Source organism: Brienomyrus brachyistius, unplaced genomic scaffold (assembly GCF_023856365.1).
Source record: "Brienomyrus brachyistius isolate T26 unplaced genomic scaffold, BBRACH_0.4 scaffold37, whole genome shotgun sequence".
Taxonomy (NCBI): domain Eukaryota; kingdom Metazoa; phylum Chordata; class Actinopteri; order Osteoglossiformes; family Mormyridae; genus Brienomyrus; species Brienomyrus brachyistius.
In genome coordinates, this window is record NW_026042312.1 from 1,550,004 (window position 1) to 1,564,032 (window position 14,029).

At 45.5% G+C, this 14,029-nt stretch overlaps 1 protein-coding gene across 1 annotated transcript in view; it reads left to right on the forward strand.

Annotated features, from left to right (window-relative positions):
- LOC125722275 (NACHT, LRR and PYD domains-containing protein 3-like) overlaps window positions 1–12,716 on the forward strand; it is a 43,602-nt gene extending 30,886 nt beyond the window's left edge. Inside the window, exons 11-13 of the mRNA XM_048998475.1 lie at window positions 9,400–9,573; window positions 9,691–9,737; window positions 11,374–12,716. Of these exons, the coding sequence (XP_048854432.1) occupies window positions 9,400–9,573; window positions 9,691–9,737; window positions 11,374–11,891 (739 nt within the window). The 3' untranslated portion in view covers window positions 11,892–12,716. The remainder of the gene's footprint in view (window positions 1–9,399; window positions 9,574–9,690; window positions 9,738–11,373) is intronic.
- Window positions 12,717–14,029: the final 1,313 nt, after the last annotated feature.

Sequence of the window (14,029 nt, forward strand, 5' to 3'; positions counted from 1 at the left end):
GGAATATCATCTGTAACAGACAAGGTCCGCTGGCCGTGCGCCTTTAAGAACCTGCAGAAAAAGCATCGAATATAGCGGACTCACATACAATGGAATTTCGCTTATAACGGACAAACAGTTTGGTCCCATTTATCATTTTCCGTGTGTCTGCGGCAGGATACATGTGTGTGAGAGTGTCTGGCAGGGTATGTGTGTGTGAGAGTGTCTGGCAGGGTACGTGTGTGTGAGAGTGTCTGGGGCAGGGTATGTGTGTGTGAGAGTGTCTGCGGCAGGGTACGCGTGTGTGAGAGTGTCTGCGGCAGGGTATGTGTGTGTGAGAGTGTCTGTGACACGGTACGCGTGTGTGAGAGTGTCTGGCAGGGTATGTGTGTGTGAGAGTGTCTGTGGCAGGATACGTGTGTGTGAGAGTGTCTGTGACAGGGTACGTGTCTGTGAGAGTGTCTGTGGCAGGGTATGTGTGTGTGAGAGTGTCTGGCAGGGTACATGTGTATGAGAGTGTCTGTGACAGGGTACATGTGTATGAGAGTGTCTGTGGCAGGGTACGTGTGTGTGAGAGTGTCTGTGGCAGGGTATGTGTGTGTGAGAGTGTCTGGCAGGGTATGTGTGTGAGAGTGTCTGTGACAGGCTACATGTGTATGAGAGTGTCTGTGGCAGGGTACATGTGTATGAGAGTGTCTGTGGCAGGGTACGTGTGTTTGAGAGTGTCTGTGACAGGGTACATGTGTGTGAGAGTGTCTGTGGCAGGGTACGTGTGTGTGAGAGTGTCTGTGGCAGGGTATGTGTGTGTGAGAGTGTCTGGCAGGGTATGTGTGTGAGAGTGTCTGTGACAGGCTACATGTGTATGAGAGTGTCTGTGGCAGGGTACATGTGTATGAGAGTGTCTGTGGCAGGGTACGTGTGTTTGAGAGTGTCTGTGACAGGGTACATGTGTGTGAGAGTGTCTGCGGCAGGGTACGTGTGTTTGAGAGTGTCTGTGACAGGGTACATGTGTGTGAGAGTGTCTGCGGCAGGGTACGTGTGTTTGAGAGTGTCTGTGACAGGGTACATGTGTGTGAGAGTGTCTGTGACAGGGTACGTGTGTTTCAGAGTGTCTGTGGCAGGGTACATGTGTATGAGAGTGTCTGTGGCAGAGAACGTGTGTTTGAGAGTGTCTGTGGCAGGGTACATGTGTATGAGAGTGTCTGTGGCAGGGTACGTGTGTTTGAGAGTGTCTGTGACAGGGTACATGTGTGTGAGAGTGTCTGTGACAGGGTACGTGTGTTTCAGAGTGTCTGTGGCAGGGTACATGTGTATGAGAGTGTCTGTGGCAGAGAACGTGTGTTTGAGAGTGTCTGTGGCAGGGTACGTGTGTGTGAGAGTGTCTGTGGCAGAGTACGTGTGTTTCAGAGTGTCTGTGGCAGGGTACATGTGTATGAGAGTGTCTGTGGCAGAGTACGTGTGTTTGAGAGTGTCTGTGGCAGGGTACGTGTGTGTGAGAGTGTCTGCGGCAGAGTACGTGTGTTTGAGAGTGTCTGTGACAGGGTACATGTGTGTGAGAGTGTCTGCGGCAGAGTACGTGTGTATGAGAGTGTCTGTGGCAGGGTACGTGTGTGTGAGAGTGTCTGTGACAGGGTACATGTGTGTGAGAGTGTCTGCGGCAGAGTACGTGTGTTTGAGAGTGTCTGTGACAGGGTACATGTGTGTGAGAGTGTCTGTGACAGGGTACATGTGTGTGAGAGTGTCTGTGACAGGGTACATGTGTGTGAGAGTGTCTGCGGCAGAGTACGTGTGTGTGAGAGTGTCTGTGACAGGGTACATGTGTGTGAGAGTGTCTGCGGCAGAGTACGTGTGTTTGAGAGTGTCTGTGGCAGGGTACGTGTGTGTGAGAGTGTCTGTGGCAGGGTACGTGTGTTTCAGAGTGTCTGTGGCAGGGTACGTGTGTATGAGAGTGTCTGTGGCAGAGTACGTGTGTTTGAGAGTGTCTGTGGCAGGGTACATGTGTGTGAGAGTGTCTGCGGCAGAGTACGTGTGTTTGAGAGTGTCTGTGGCAGGGTACGTGTGTGTGAGAGTGTCTGTGGCAGAGTACGTGTGTTTTAGAGTGTCTGTGGCAGGGTACGTGTGTGTGAGAGTGTCTGCGGCAGAGTACGTGTGTTTGAGAGTGTCTGTGACAGGGTACATGTGTGTGAGAGTGTCTGCGGCAGAGTACGTGTGTATGAGAGTGTCTGTGGCAGGGTACGTGTGTGTGAGAGTGTCTGTGACAGGGTACATGTGTGTGAGAGTGTCTGCGGCAGAGTACGTGTGTTTGAGAGTGTCTGTGACAGGGTACATGTGTGTGAGAGTGTCTGCGGCAGAGTACGTGTGTATGAGAGTGTCTGCGGCAGAGTACGTGTGTGTGAGAGTGTCTGTGACAGTGTACACGTGTGTGAGAGTGTCTGCGGCAGAGTACGTGTGTATGAGAGTGTCTGTGGCAGGTTACGTGTGTGTGAGAGTGTCTGCGACAGGGTACGCGTGTGTGTGAGAGTGTCTGTGACAGGGTACGTGTGTGTGAGAGTGTCTGTGACAGTGTATGTGTCTGTGAGAGTGTCTGTGACAGTGTATGTGTCTGTGAGAGTGTCTGTGACAGTGTACGTGTGTGTGAGAGTGTCTGTGACAGGGTATGTGTCTGTGAGAGTGTCTGTAACTCCCCACCCCCAGTGCACTAGGTGACCTGCCCCACCCAGAGGCACAGGGGAAAAGAACCACTACCCCAAAGTAGAAGCTAGTTGAAGTGGCAGGAATGGGGGGGGCGAGTAAAGTCAGTATTTCATGTGAGGAGTCGTAGAGGGGTGAGGAAAAGAAAAAGAGATAAATGCAAAAAAGTAAAAAACGAAGGATTCTATTTATATATGATGATTCTGGATGATTGGAGCCGTAATTGTCAAAAAGAAATTAGTAAATAAAAAATTATCACACATATACACTCCTCAAAAAAATTAAAGGAACACTTTGAAAACACATCAGATATCAATGGGGAAAAAAATCATGCTGGATATCTATACTGATGTAGACTGGGTAATGTGTTAGGAATGAAAGGATGCCACATCGTTTGATGGAAATGAAATTATCAACCTACAGAGGGCTGAATTCAAAGACACCCCGAAAATCAAAGTGAAAAATGATGTGGCAGGCTAGTCCATTTTGTTGAAATTTCATTACAGTAACTCAGAATCATACTCAGTAGTTTGTATGGCCCCCACGTGGTTGTATGCATGCCTGACAATGTCGGGGCATGGTCCTAATGAGACCACGGATGGTGTCCTGGGGGATCTCCTCTCAGATCTGGACCAGGGTATCACTGAGCTTTTGGACAGTCTGAGGTGCAACCTGGTGGCATCGAATGGACGAAACATAATGTCTGTGGGGGGCAGTCAATGGTATCAATTCCTTCATCCTCCAGGAACTGCCTACATGCTCTTGCCACATGAGGCCGGGCATTGTTGTGCACCAGGAGAAACCCAGGACCCACTGCACCAGCATAGGGTCTGACAATGGGTTCAAGGATTTCATCCTGATACCTAATGGCAGTCAAGGTGCCGTTGTCTAGCCTGTAGAGGACTGTGTGTCCCTCCATGGATATGCCTCCCCAGGTCATCACTGACCCACTACCAAACCGGTCATGCTGAACAATGCTGCAGGCAGCATAACGTTCTCCATGGCTTCTCCAGACCCTTTCACATCTGTCACATGTGCTCAGGGTGAACCTGCTCTCATCTGTGAAAAGCACAGGGCACCAGTAGCAGACCTGCAAATTCTGGTATTCTATGGCAAATGCCAATCGAGCTCCATGGTGCTGGGCAGTGAGCACAGGGTCCACTAGAAGACATTGGGCCCTCAAGCCAATGTCATGAAGTCTGTCATTGACCAAACAATCAGAAACATTCACACCAGTGGCCTGATGGAGGTCATTTTGTAGGGCTCCAGCAGTGTTCATCCTGTTCCTCCTTGCACAAAGGAGCAGATACGGGTCCTGCTGAAATGTTAAGGACCTTCTACGGCCCTGTCAGCTCTCCTTGAGTATCTGCCTGTCTCCTGGAATCTCCTCCATGCCCTTGAGACTGTGCTGGGAGACACAACAAACCTTCTGGCAATGGCATGTATTGATGCGCCATCCTGGAGGAGTTGGACTACCTGTGCAACCTCTGTAGGGTCCAGGCATCGCCTCATGCTACCAGTAGTGACACTGACCGTCGCCAAATGCAAAACTAGTGAAAAAACTGTCAGAAAAGTTGAGGAGGGAAAAATGCCAGTGGCCCCCACCTGTTAAACCATTCCTGGTTTGGGGGTCGTCTCATTGTTGCCCCTCTAGTTCACCTGTTGATAATTCCATTAACACCAAAGCAGCTGAAACTGATTAACAACCCCCTCCGCTACTTAACTGACCTGATCAATATCCCAGAAGTTTAAAAGACTTGATGCTATACTCTGATTAAAAAGTGTTCCTTCAATTTTTTTGAGCAGTGTATATTAATACATACATATATATGTCTATACCTACACGAACACACTTTCATACATATCTGTAATGATTGAAACATACAATACATGAATCAAACAGTAATAATAATAATTAATAAAAATAACAGCAAAAAAGTAAGGGGGGGAGGGGGGGCGGGCGTTTACGTAGCTTTTATCCACAAAATAGTTTGCTGCAAACATCAGCAAGCACACATCCATCTATCCATCCATTTTACAAACCACTTATCCTACTGGGTCGCAGGGGATACAGAGCCTATCCTATGTCTAAGCAATAGACAAGAGGTAGGGAACAACCCAGGATGGGGGGCCAGCCCATCGCAGGGCACACTCACACACCAGTGACTCTCACACACACACCTACGGGCAATTTAGCAACTCCAATTAGCCTCAACATGTTTTTGGACTGTGGGGGGAAACCGGAGTACCCGGAGGAAACCCCACGACGACATGGGGAGAACATGTCACACACATGTGACCCAGGCGGAGACTCGAACGGGGTCCCAGAGGGGTTAGGCAACAGTGCTAACCACTGCACCACCCTCTGCAAACAAACAAACAACCAGAATTCCAGAAAAGTTCTTTAAATTTGAATGAAATAACAAATAAAACACTTTCAAAACAGCCTATATTTTATTCACAACAGAACATAGATAATATAACAAATGTTCAAACTGGGAAATTGTACACCTTTATCCAGTAAATGAGCTCATTTCAAATTTGATGCCTGCTACATGTCCCAAAAAAGTCGGGAGTCGGGACTTACAGGGACAACAAATGCCTGAAAAAGCAAGAAAGTTTAAAAAGATTCAGCTGGGAAAACATCTAGCAACTAATTAAGTTAATTGATATCAGGTCTGTAACCTGATTAGCATTAAAAGGGATGTCAGAGAGGCAGAGTCTCTCAGAAGTAAAGATGGACAGAGGCTCTCCAATCTGTGAAAGAGTGTATAAAATGATTGTGGGATACTTTAAAAACAATGTTCCTCAACGTGAAATTGCACAGGATTTGCAAATCTCATCATCTACGGTGCATAACATCATCAAAAGATTGAGAGAAACTGGAGATATCTCTGTGCGTAAGGGACAAGGCCGAAGACCTGTATTGGATGCCCGTGGTCTTCAGGCCCTCAGACGACTCTGCATCACTCATCGGCATGATTGTGTCAATGACATTACTAAATGGGCTCAGGAATACTTCCAGAAAGCACAGTCGGTAAACACAATCCGCCGTGCCATCTGCAGATGCCAGCTAAAGCTCTATCATGCAAAAAGGAAGCCATATCTGAACATGGTCCAGAAGCGCCGTCGTGTCCTGTGGGCCAAGACTCATTTGAAATGGACTGTTTCAAAGAGGGAAAGTGTTCTATGGTCAGACGAGTCCAAATGTGACATTATTGTTGGTAATGAAGGGCGCCGTGTCCTCCGGGATAAAGAGGAGGGAGACCTTCCAGCGTGTTATCAGCGTTCAGTTCAAAAGCCAGCATCTCTGATGGTATGGGGGTGCATAAGTGCATACGGTATGGGCAGCTTGCATGTTTTGGAAGGAACTATGAATGCTGAAAGGTATATAAAGGTTTTAGAGCAACACATGCTCCCCTCCAGAGGACGTCTGTTTCAGGGAAGGCCTTGTGTATTTCAGCAGGACAATGCAAAACCACATACTGTAGATATTACAAGCACATGGCTTCGTCGGAGAAGAGTCCGGGTGCTGAATTGGCCTGTCTGCAGTCCAGATCTTTCATCTATAGAGAACATACAGTAATTACCTGTGACACCCATGGTGCACTGTGAGCAGGTATACAGGCCAACGGAGCATGCAGATAATTATCTGTGACACCCATTGTACACTGTGAGCAGGTATACAGGCCCACAGAGCATGCAGATAATTACCTGTGACACCCATGGTGCACTGTGAGCAGGTATACAGGCCCACAGAGCATGCAGATAATTATCTGTGACACTCATTGTACACTGTGAGCAGGTATACAGGCCCACAGAGCATGCAGATAATTATCTGTGACACCCATTGTACACTGTGAGCAGGTATACAGGCCCACAGAGCATGCAGATAATTATCTGTGACACCCATTGTACACTGTGAGCAGGTATACAGGCCCACAGAGCATGCAGATAATTATCTGTGACACCCATTGTACACTGTGAGCAGGTATACAGGCCCACAGAGCATGCAGATAATTATCTGTGACACCCATAGTGCACTGTGAGCAGGTATACAGACTTACATAGCTTGCAGATAATTATCGGTGACACCCATTGTACACTGTGAGCAGGTATCAGTACTGACTACTTTTTATATTGAGTCACATGTTTTATGTGAATTACTTTGTACTGAACTGAAGGCCAGTATTTGTCACTGTGAATATGTTGTTGCAGACGTCCATCCAGAAATCAGAGCTGGGGGAAAAGATAAGGTCCTTATTCCAATTAATTTTTGGTACAAATATCAATGTGTCTGTCGCAGATGGAGGATTATATATTCTAGAGGTTTCTTTTTATTTTTAAGTTGCAGAATGTTATCTCATCTGAGGAGGATTCAGTGTATTATGTGTGAGGTCCATTTTGGTTTTGATGCTGGATTCAGTTAGTAAATATTAGAAAAATTGCATATTCTCAACTCGTATTTATGGATTAAGTCTTTGAATGTCATGAAATGACTGTTACTGAAAAGGAAGTGGAGATGTGTAATCCCTTTCTGTCCCCGTGAGTGATAGTGAATAGTGATATTGTGAAGTAGGAAGTCCAGATTATTCCAGATTGGCGTGTATTTACAGGGTCTGAGATTACAGTTAGTGATTTTACTGGCTTTCCACTGGGCTGTCAGTGCTGTGGAAATGGCAGCACTGTGTTGTTAAAGCAGATTTGTTTCTTTAATGAAATTTTGAGTAAGTCTGCATGTCTGAGATTTTTACAGTACAGCTGCTCCTGCTGTAACCATGAGCTGCTGTTACTGCTGTAGTGTGACCATTTAGTTAAGTCTTGCAGTTGATTTGCTAAGTAATAATTAAGAAAAATGAGCTTGTAATCCACCTTGAGATTTATTTTTCTGTAATGTGGAATGTTTGTGTTATGCCCGGCTCGTCCGCTCCTCCTGTGTACCACGCCCCCTGCTTACCCACGTGTGTTTCCCGGATCGCACCCAGCTGTGTCCGTTTGCTTTTAATCAGTCCTGTGCATTTAAGTCCTGGTCTCCCCAGTTTTCCTTGTCTGTCATTGATGTCAGTCGATGTTCGTGCCCTCGTCTTTGAGATTAAACCCCTTGTTTGCCCTGATTCTCGGCTGTCTGCCTGCTTCTTATTCGCCTGCCCGCACGATCGCCGCTCTGCCCGCGATCGCTGCCGTCTCCCGTGACAGATTGATGTTGCGCTTTTGTTTTTCTAGCAAAAATGTGACATTAATGAGTTGAGTTTGAAAGAATTTTTCTGAAATTATTCTGGACGAGTAATTTTATTTTTATTGATTCAAGTGGGAGACTCATCTATTGTTTTGAGTAAGGGGGTGTAGTTGAGGGTAACCAAGTCTGACAGCCTGTGGGAGATGTAGATACCCAAGTACCGGATATTTCCAGTGTGAAATGGACCATCCTGATCAGCTGATTCCCAGGCATCTTCAGACAGTGAGAATATTATGGGTTTTTTTTCAAGTTTATTGTGTAGTTTGATATATTTTGAAAAGGTATTAATAAAATTAAAATTTCATATATTGAGGGTTTCGTAAAAACAGCAAGATATCATCTGCATAGAGATTAATTTTGTGTTGTTATTAGTATGAATTCCATTTATTTCACTGTTCTGTCGTATTGCTGCCACAATTGTTTCTATGAAGATGGCAAACAGTGAAGGAGAGAGTGGGCATGCAGGCCGTCTTCCCCGTCGGAGTGTGAATGCAGGTGATGTCATCCCATCTGTGACACTGTAGCTTTGGCTGAGGTGTACAGTATTTTAACCCAGTGGGTGAACGATTCTCCGAAGCCAAATCTATGCAATGTATTAAAGAGGAATGTCCAACTGACTGTCAGATGCAGTTTCTGCATCTAATGATGTAATCATGGTTTTAGTGTGGGTATGCTGAGCAGTCTAGACTAAATTAAATAATAATTGTCTTGTCTTGATGAAATCTGTCTGATCAGGATGGATTATAGTAGGAATGACTGTCTGTAACTGAGTGGCGAGAGCTTTTGTAATGATTTTCAAGTTATTCATTAATGAGAGTGGCGGGTAACTGGAGGGTTGTGTTGGGTCTTTATCAGGTCTCAATAACACTGTAATGGCTGGTAACTGGAGGGCTGTGTTTGGTCTTTATCAGGTTTCAATAACACTGTAATGGCGGGTAACTGGAGGGTTGTGTTTGGTCTTTATCAGGTTTCAATAACACTGTAATGGCCTATACATTTCTGCAGGGTAACCATCCGGTCTGGCGATTGGTTGTTAGGCATTTGGTTGAGGACCTTATGGAGTTCTTCTGATGTTAATGGTGCATCAAGCAGAGGTGGAGATTTCAGGTCCAGAGAGTACAAATCCAGACCAAGATTTTGTTTCAACAAACCAGTTGAGTCTTTGTGACTGTGACTCTTTATATTCATCTGGTTGGTTGAAACAAAATCTTGGTCTGGATTTGTACTCTCTGGACCTGAAATCTCCACCTCTGGCATCAAGGGCATTTGCTGTTTCATTGGTTAATATGGGTAAGTCTAGATTATTTTTAAATGATTCTATATCAACTGGATCTGGTTCTGAGAAGTATAGGTTCTTATAAAATGTTCAAAAGATGTTAATTTTGCGTGATTATTGAAATATTTATTAGAGGAGTCACTTTTGCTTAAAAGTAATGCTTGTAATGGTCAGGTGATCTTATTTATTGTGGATTTTTTTTTCCATCTTTCTGCAGACTGTCAGGCTGTAGAGTCACAGAAGAAGGCTGTTCTTCCCTGGCATCAGCTCTGAGGTCAAACCCATCACACCTGAGAGAGCTGGACCTGAGCTACAATCACCCAGGAGACTCAGGAGTGAAGCTGCTCTCTGCTGTACTGGAGGATCCCAGCTGTAAACTGGAGAAGCTGAAGTGAGTACAGAGTGTGTGTCTGACACGCTACAGATACTTATGCATGTATGTGAAGAAGAGGCACCAATTAATAAATGGATACAGCAGTAGTACTATGTCATTCTGCTTCTCCTGTAGTGTGGATTACGGTGGAGAGTGCAGGACCAGACCAGGCTTACAGAAATGTAAGTGTCTTTGCATGTTGTTGTTTTTATTAATAATGCCATGAATACTATGTTATGGTTGTATTCACACAATTGTTGTGATGAGTGTGGCTTTTTGCACTGTGTGTAGATGGATTTCCATGTTTGTGTTTAGGTGAGTTTCATGTCATTTTAGACAAACATCCAAACGCGAAACAAAAAATCAGAATCATCACCAAAAACACTATGAATTCATTTAATCGTTTTTAAAAATATTTTTTACTAATGCTTTATAGTTGCTTGTATTATCTTGGTGTTTGTGTGGGAGTGTAGGATGGTTACATATATTCTGAATTAGTTATACATCTTTAATTTCACAAAAAAAGAATCCTTTGCATTTGTTCTTTTTGCGGATGCCGTGAGTGTATGTGTTTTCTGTGAGAGATTCGTTAGTATTGTCCTAAGGAGGCACCTGTAGGCAGTGAGACCGGACTCTCTCCTCAAGTGCAAAATGTGAATTTGCATTTTTACAGGGTGGTTCTGGAACATTCCTTAAAATTCATGAGAGAATATTACTGATTGGTCACTGAATCCCTTAAACCAGGGGAGCCCAAATCCAGTCCTGGAGGGCCAGAGTCCTGCACATTTTTGGGTTTCCCCTCATTTAACACACCTGATTCATCTCCTTGTGCTAATAACCACACAGCTCTTGAGCTGAATTATTTATGGTGGAACAGGGAAAGAACTTTGCTACACAGGGCACCGGCCCCCCAGGACTGGATTTGGACACCCCTGCTTTAGGTAGAAGAAACAGGCAGCACAAGTCGATGTTAACTGGCCAATGAGGTAGTGCCCCTCTCATAAATATTAATCAGCCAGCCAATCGTGTAGGGCTTCACTCGTGAATATTAAAAAGTTCTCCTGATCCACGGTGCTAAAAGAAATTAGCGCCCAGGACACACTGGATGTGCGGCGGAAAATATCAAATTTCATTTCGGCGCCCATGTTAACAGATTAGAGCGGCCGCGTGCGTGCGCGAGATGCGGGGCTCACGCCTCGCGGTAGCGGCGCAGCATCTACAGTCACGCGCGCGGTAAGCGGTTCTCTATGGAAGCGTATTGCATTCATCTGGGAAAAATTAATTCTGTTTTTCCGAATTAATGAGATAATAATCCCGTTTTTCAGAGCAATATTTTTCTGAATTAATGAAAACCTTCCTGTTTTTTATGATGCGCGCACGATCTGTGCCGGAATCATCGTTTATATCAGAATCCAGATCCAAATGTTTATTAAATATCACTTTAAACGTGTAATAATATTACTTAAATATTCTGTTATTGATGGCCATTTTCGAGCCGGATGCGCCGGAATTAGCGGTTTGAAGGAAAGACACTGACTTTAGTATTGATCTCTGGTGCCGTTTTGTGGTAAATATGCTTGTGATGAATATGTCTGATGAATGTCGCTGCTTTGTCATTTTTTAATTAAATTAATTAAGCTGTTAGTTTAGCTCGCGCCCCATTTTGGCGGCTCTTCCCGCCGCCGTCGCGCGCCCTCTTTATGTTTCATAAACTTCAGTTCCCGCTTCGTTAGGGGAAGCTGTGCTGTTTTTATATCGTACAGAAACATAAAGTACAGGCGGCCTGATGGGATTAATAATTCTTCCTCCTGCCTACAGACTCCTGCCAGGTGACGCTGGACCCCAACACAGCAAACAGATTCCTGTCTCTGTCAGGGGGGAACAGGAAGGTGACATGGGGGGCAGAGCAGCCATATCCTGATCATCCAGAGAGATTTGACAGCTGGGAACAAGTTCTGTGCAGAGAGAGTCTGACTGGCCGCTGTTACTGGGAGGCTGAGTGGGATGGACGTGCAGCCTGGATAGGAGTGACTTATAAAGGGATCGGGAGGGAAGGAGGGAGTGACTGTGGGCTTGGGTACAATGACAAGTCATGGTGTCTGTACTGTTATACTGACAGATACTCTGTCTGGCACAATAATAAACAGACTGTCATACCCATAAAGCCCTCAGGCTCCCGCAGAGTAGGAGTGTATCTGGACTGGGGGGCTGGTGCTCTGTCCTTCTACAGAGTCTCCTCTGATGGACTGACCCCCCTGCACAGATTCACCTCCTCATTCACTGAGTCCCTCTATCCAGGGTTTTATGTTTATAGTGACTCCTCAGTGTCACTGTGACGTGTTGCTGGTTCTCCTGCAAAAAGGTAAAATCTCTGCTTTTTAACCTTTATAATCCTTTTCACTCTGAAATGTACAGAACTGTGCAAAAGTCTGAGGCAGACAAAGAAAATGATGTTTAGATTATCCTCCTGTTGGTGTAAAACTATGATATGATGCCTGTCAAAGTGTGTCAGCTTCGCCATTTCAGAACCTCTGCTAAAATCATCCTAGTATTTGCAGTGACCGTCCAGTGCAGCCATGTATTTTTTGACTTGGCCACTAACACACCTCATACAGCTAGTCAATCTCTCACTGACCTTTTAAACTGATGTATTTAATTATTTAATTCAGCTGTTGGTGAAATTTAACAAAATCATGGAACGACTGAGCTGCCCCTGAGGAGAAGTTTGGGAACTGAAGCGGTGTTCATCTAGCCGTCCAACTAGATATCAGTAACTTTTTAGGAAACAGAAGAAATTATTACTAGTTTTTATTGTGTTACTTTTAATTTACACACGTTCTAATGTTAAATTGTGTATTTTGTTCTAAGCCAAAGTACACTTGCTACCCAGATAAACAGCTTTGAACATTTCTTTGGACTGACTAAGACCTTTGCACAGGACTGTATGTTTGACAAAAAATAAATAACTGTCTTCAGTGAGCTGAATAACATGAAAAATATAGTTTAATACGTTTTTTTCTCTGACTAAAATGTAATTAAATGTAATCCTGATTGGGGGGGGCTATCCCCTTCTGTATATGTACATTTTATATATTATATATTTATGTCCATTTACAGTATTTCCTCCCTATACAATGACAATAAAGGCTTTCTGTTCTGTCCTATTAATGTCCTGCTTCAGCGTCACCCAAAGCATAACTGAGTAACATAATGAAACCACAGTCTGCTGGATTAAGTTAAATTCACTGTATTACTGCAGCTGAACATAACTGACACAATGACTGTCAATCAGTGTATAAAATAATCATTTAACTAGAGACATAACAGACTGAAAAAAACTGGAAAATATAATTATGTCCTGGTTCAGTGGATTAAAGTAAATAAAATTATTATTAATATATTTAAATAAAGAAATTTGATTTGTTAAATAATTAACACCCTTGCCACCCCCACCCCCAGTAATAGGTCTGGTTGCTCCCCCGTAGGATAGAAGAGGCAGGTGCCCAGGCAGCCTTGCCACCCCCACCCCACTGTGAAAGGTCTGGTTATGCCCCCATCAGACAGAACGGGCATGTGCCCAGGGTCCCATACCCCCCCCCCCACCCCACTGTAAAAGGTCTGGTTATGCCCCTCGTCAAACAGAACGGGCAGGTGCCCAGCCAGCCTTGCCACCCCCACCCCACTGTAAAAGGTCTGGTTATGCCACCGTCAGATAAAGGACAGATGCACAGACCCTCTTGCCACCCCCACCCCACTATAAATGGTCTGGTTATGCCCCCGTCAAACAGAATAGGCAGGTGCCCAGATACCCTTGCCACCCCCACCCCACTGTAAAAGAACTGATTATGCCCCCATCAGACAGAACGAGCAGGTGCCCAGACACCTTTGCCACCCCCACCGCACTGCAAAAGGTCTGGCTACTCCCCCGTCCGGCAAAAAGGGCAGGTGCCCAGGCACCCTAGCCACCCCCACCCCACTGTAAAAGGTCTGGTTACTTCCCCATAGGATAGAAGTGGCAGGTGGCCAGGCACCCTTGCCACCCCCAACCCACTGTAAAAGGTCTGGTTACTCCCCCATAGTACAGAAGGGGCAGGTGCCCATGCAACCTTGCCACCCCCAACCCACTGTGAAAGATCTACTTACTCCTCGATAGGATCGAAGGGCAAGGTGCCCAGACACCCTAACCCCCCCCAACCCCACTGTAATACAACTGGTTATGCCCCCATCAGACAGAATGGACACGTTCCCAGGCACCCTTGCCACCCCCACCCCGCTGTAAAAGGTCTGGTTACTCCTCCATAGGACAGAAGTGGCAGGTGCACAGGCACCCTTGCCACCCCCACCCCACTGAAAAAGGTCTGGTTCTCCCCCGTCGGACAAAAAGGGCAGCTACCCAGACACCCTTGCCACCCCCACCCCGCTGTAAAAGGTCTGGTTACTCCTCCATAGGACAGAAGTGGCAGGTGCACAGGCA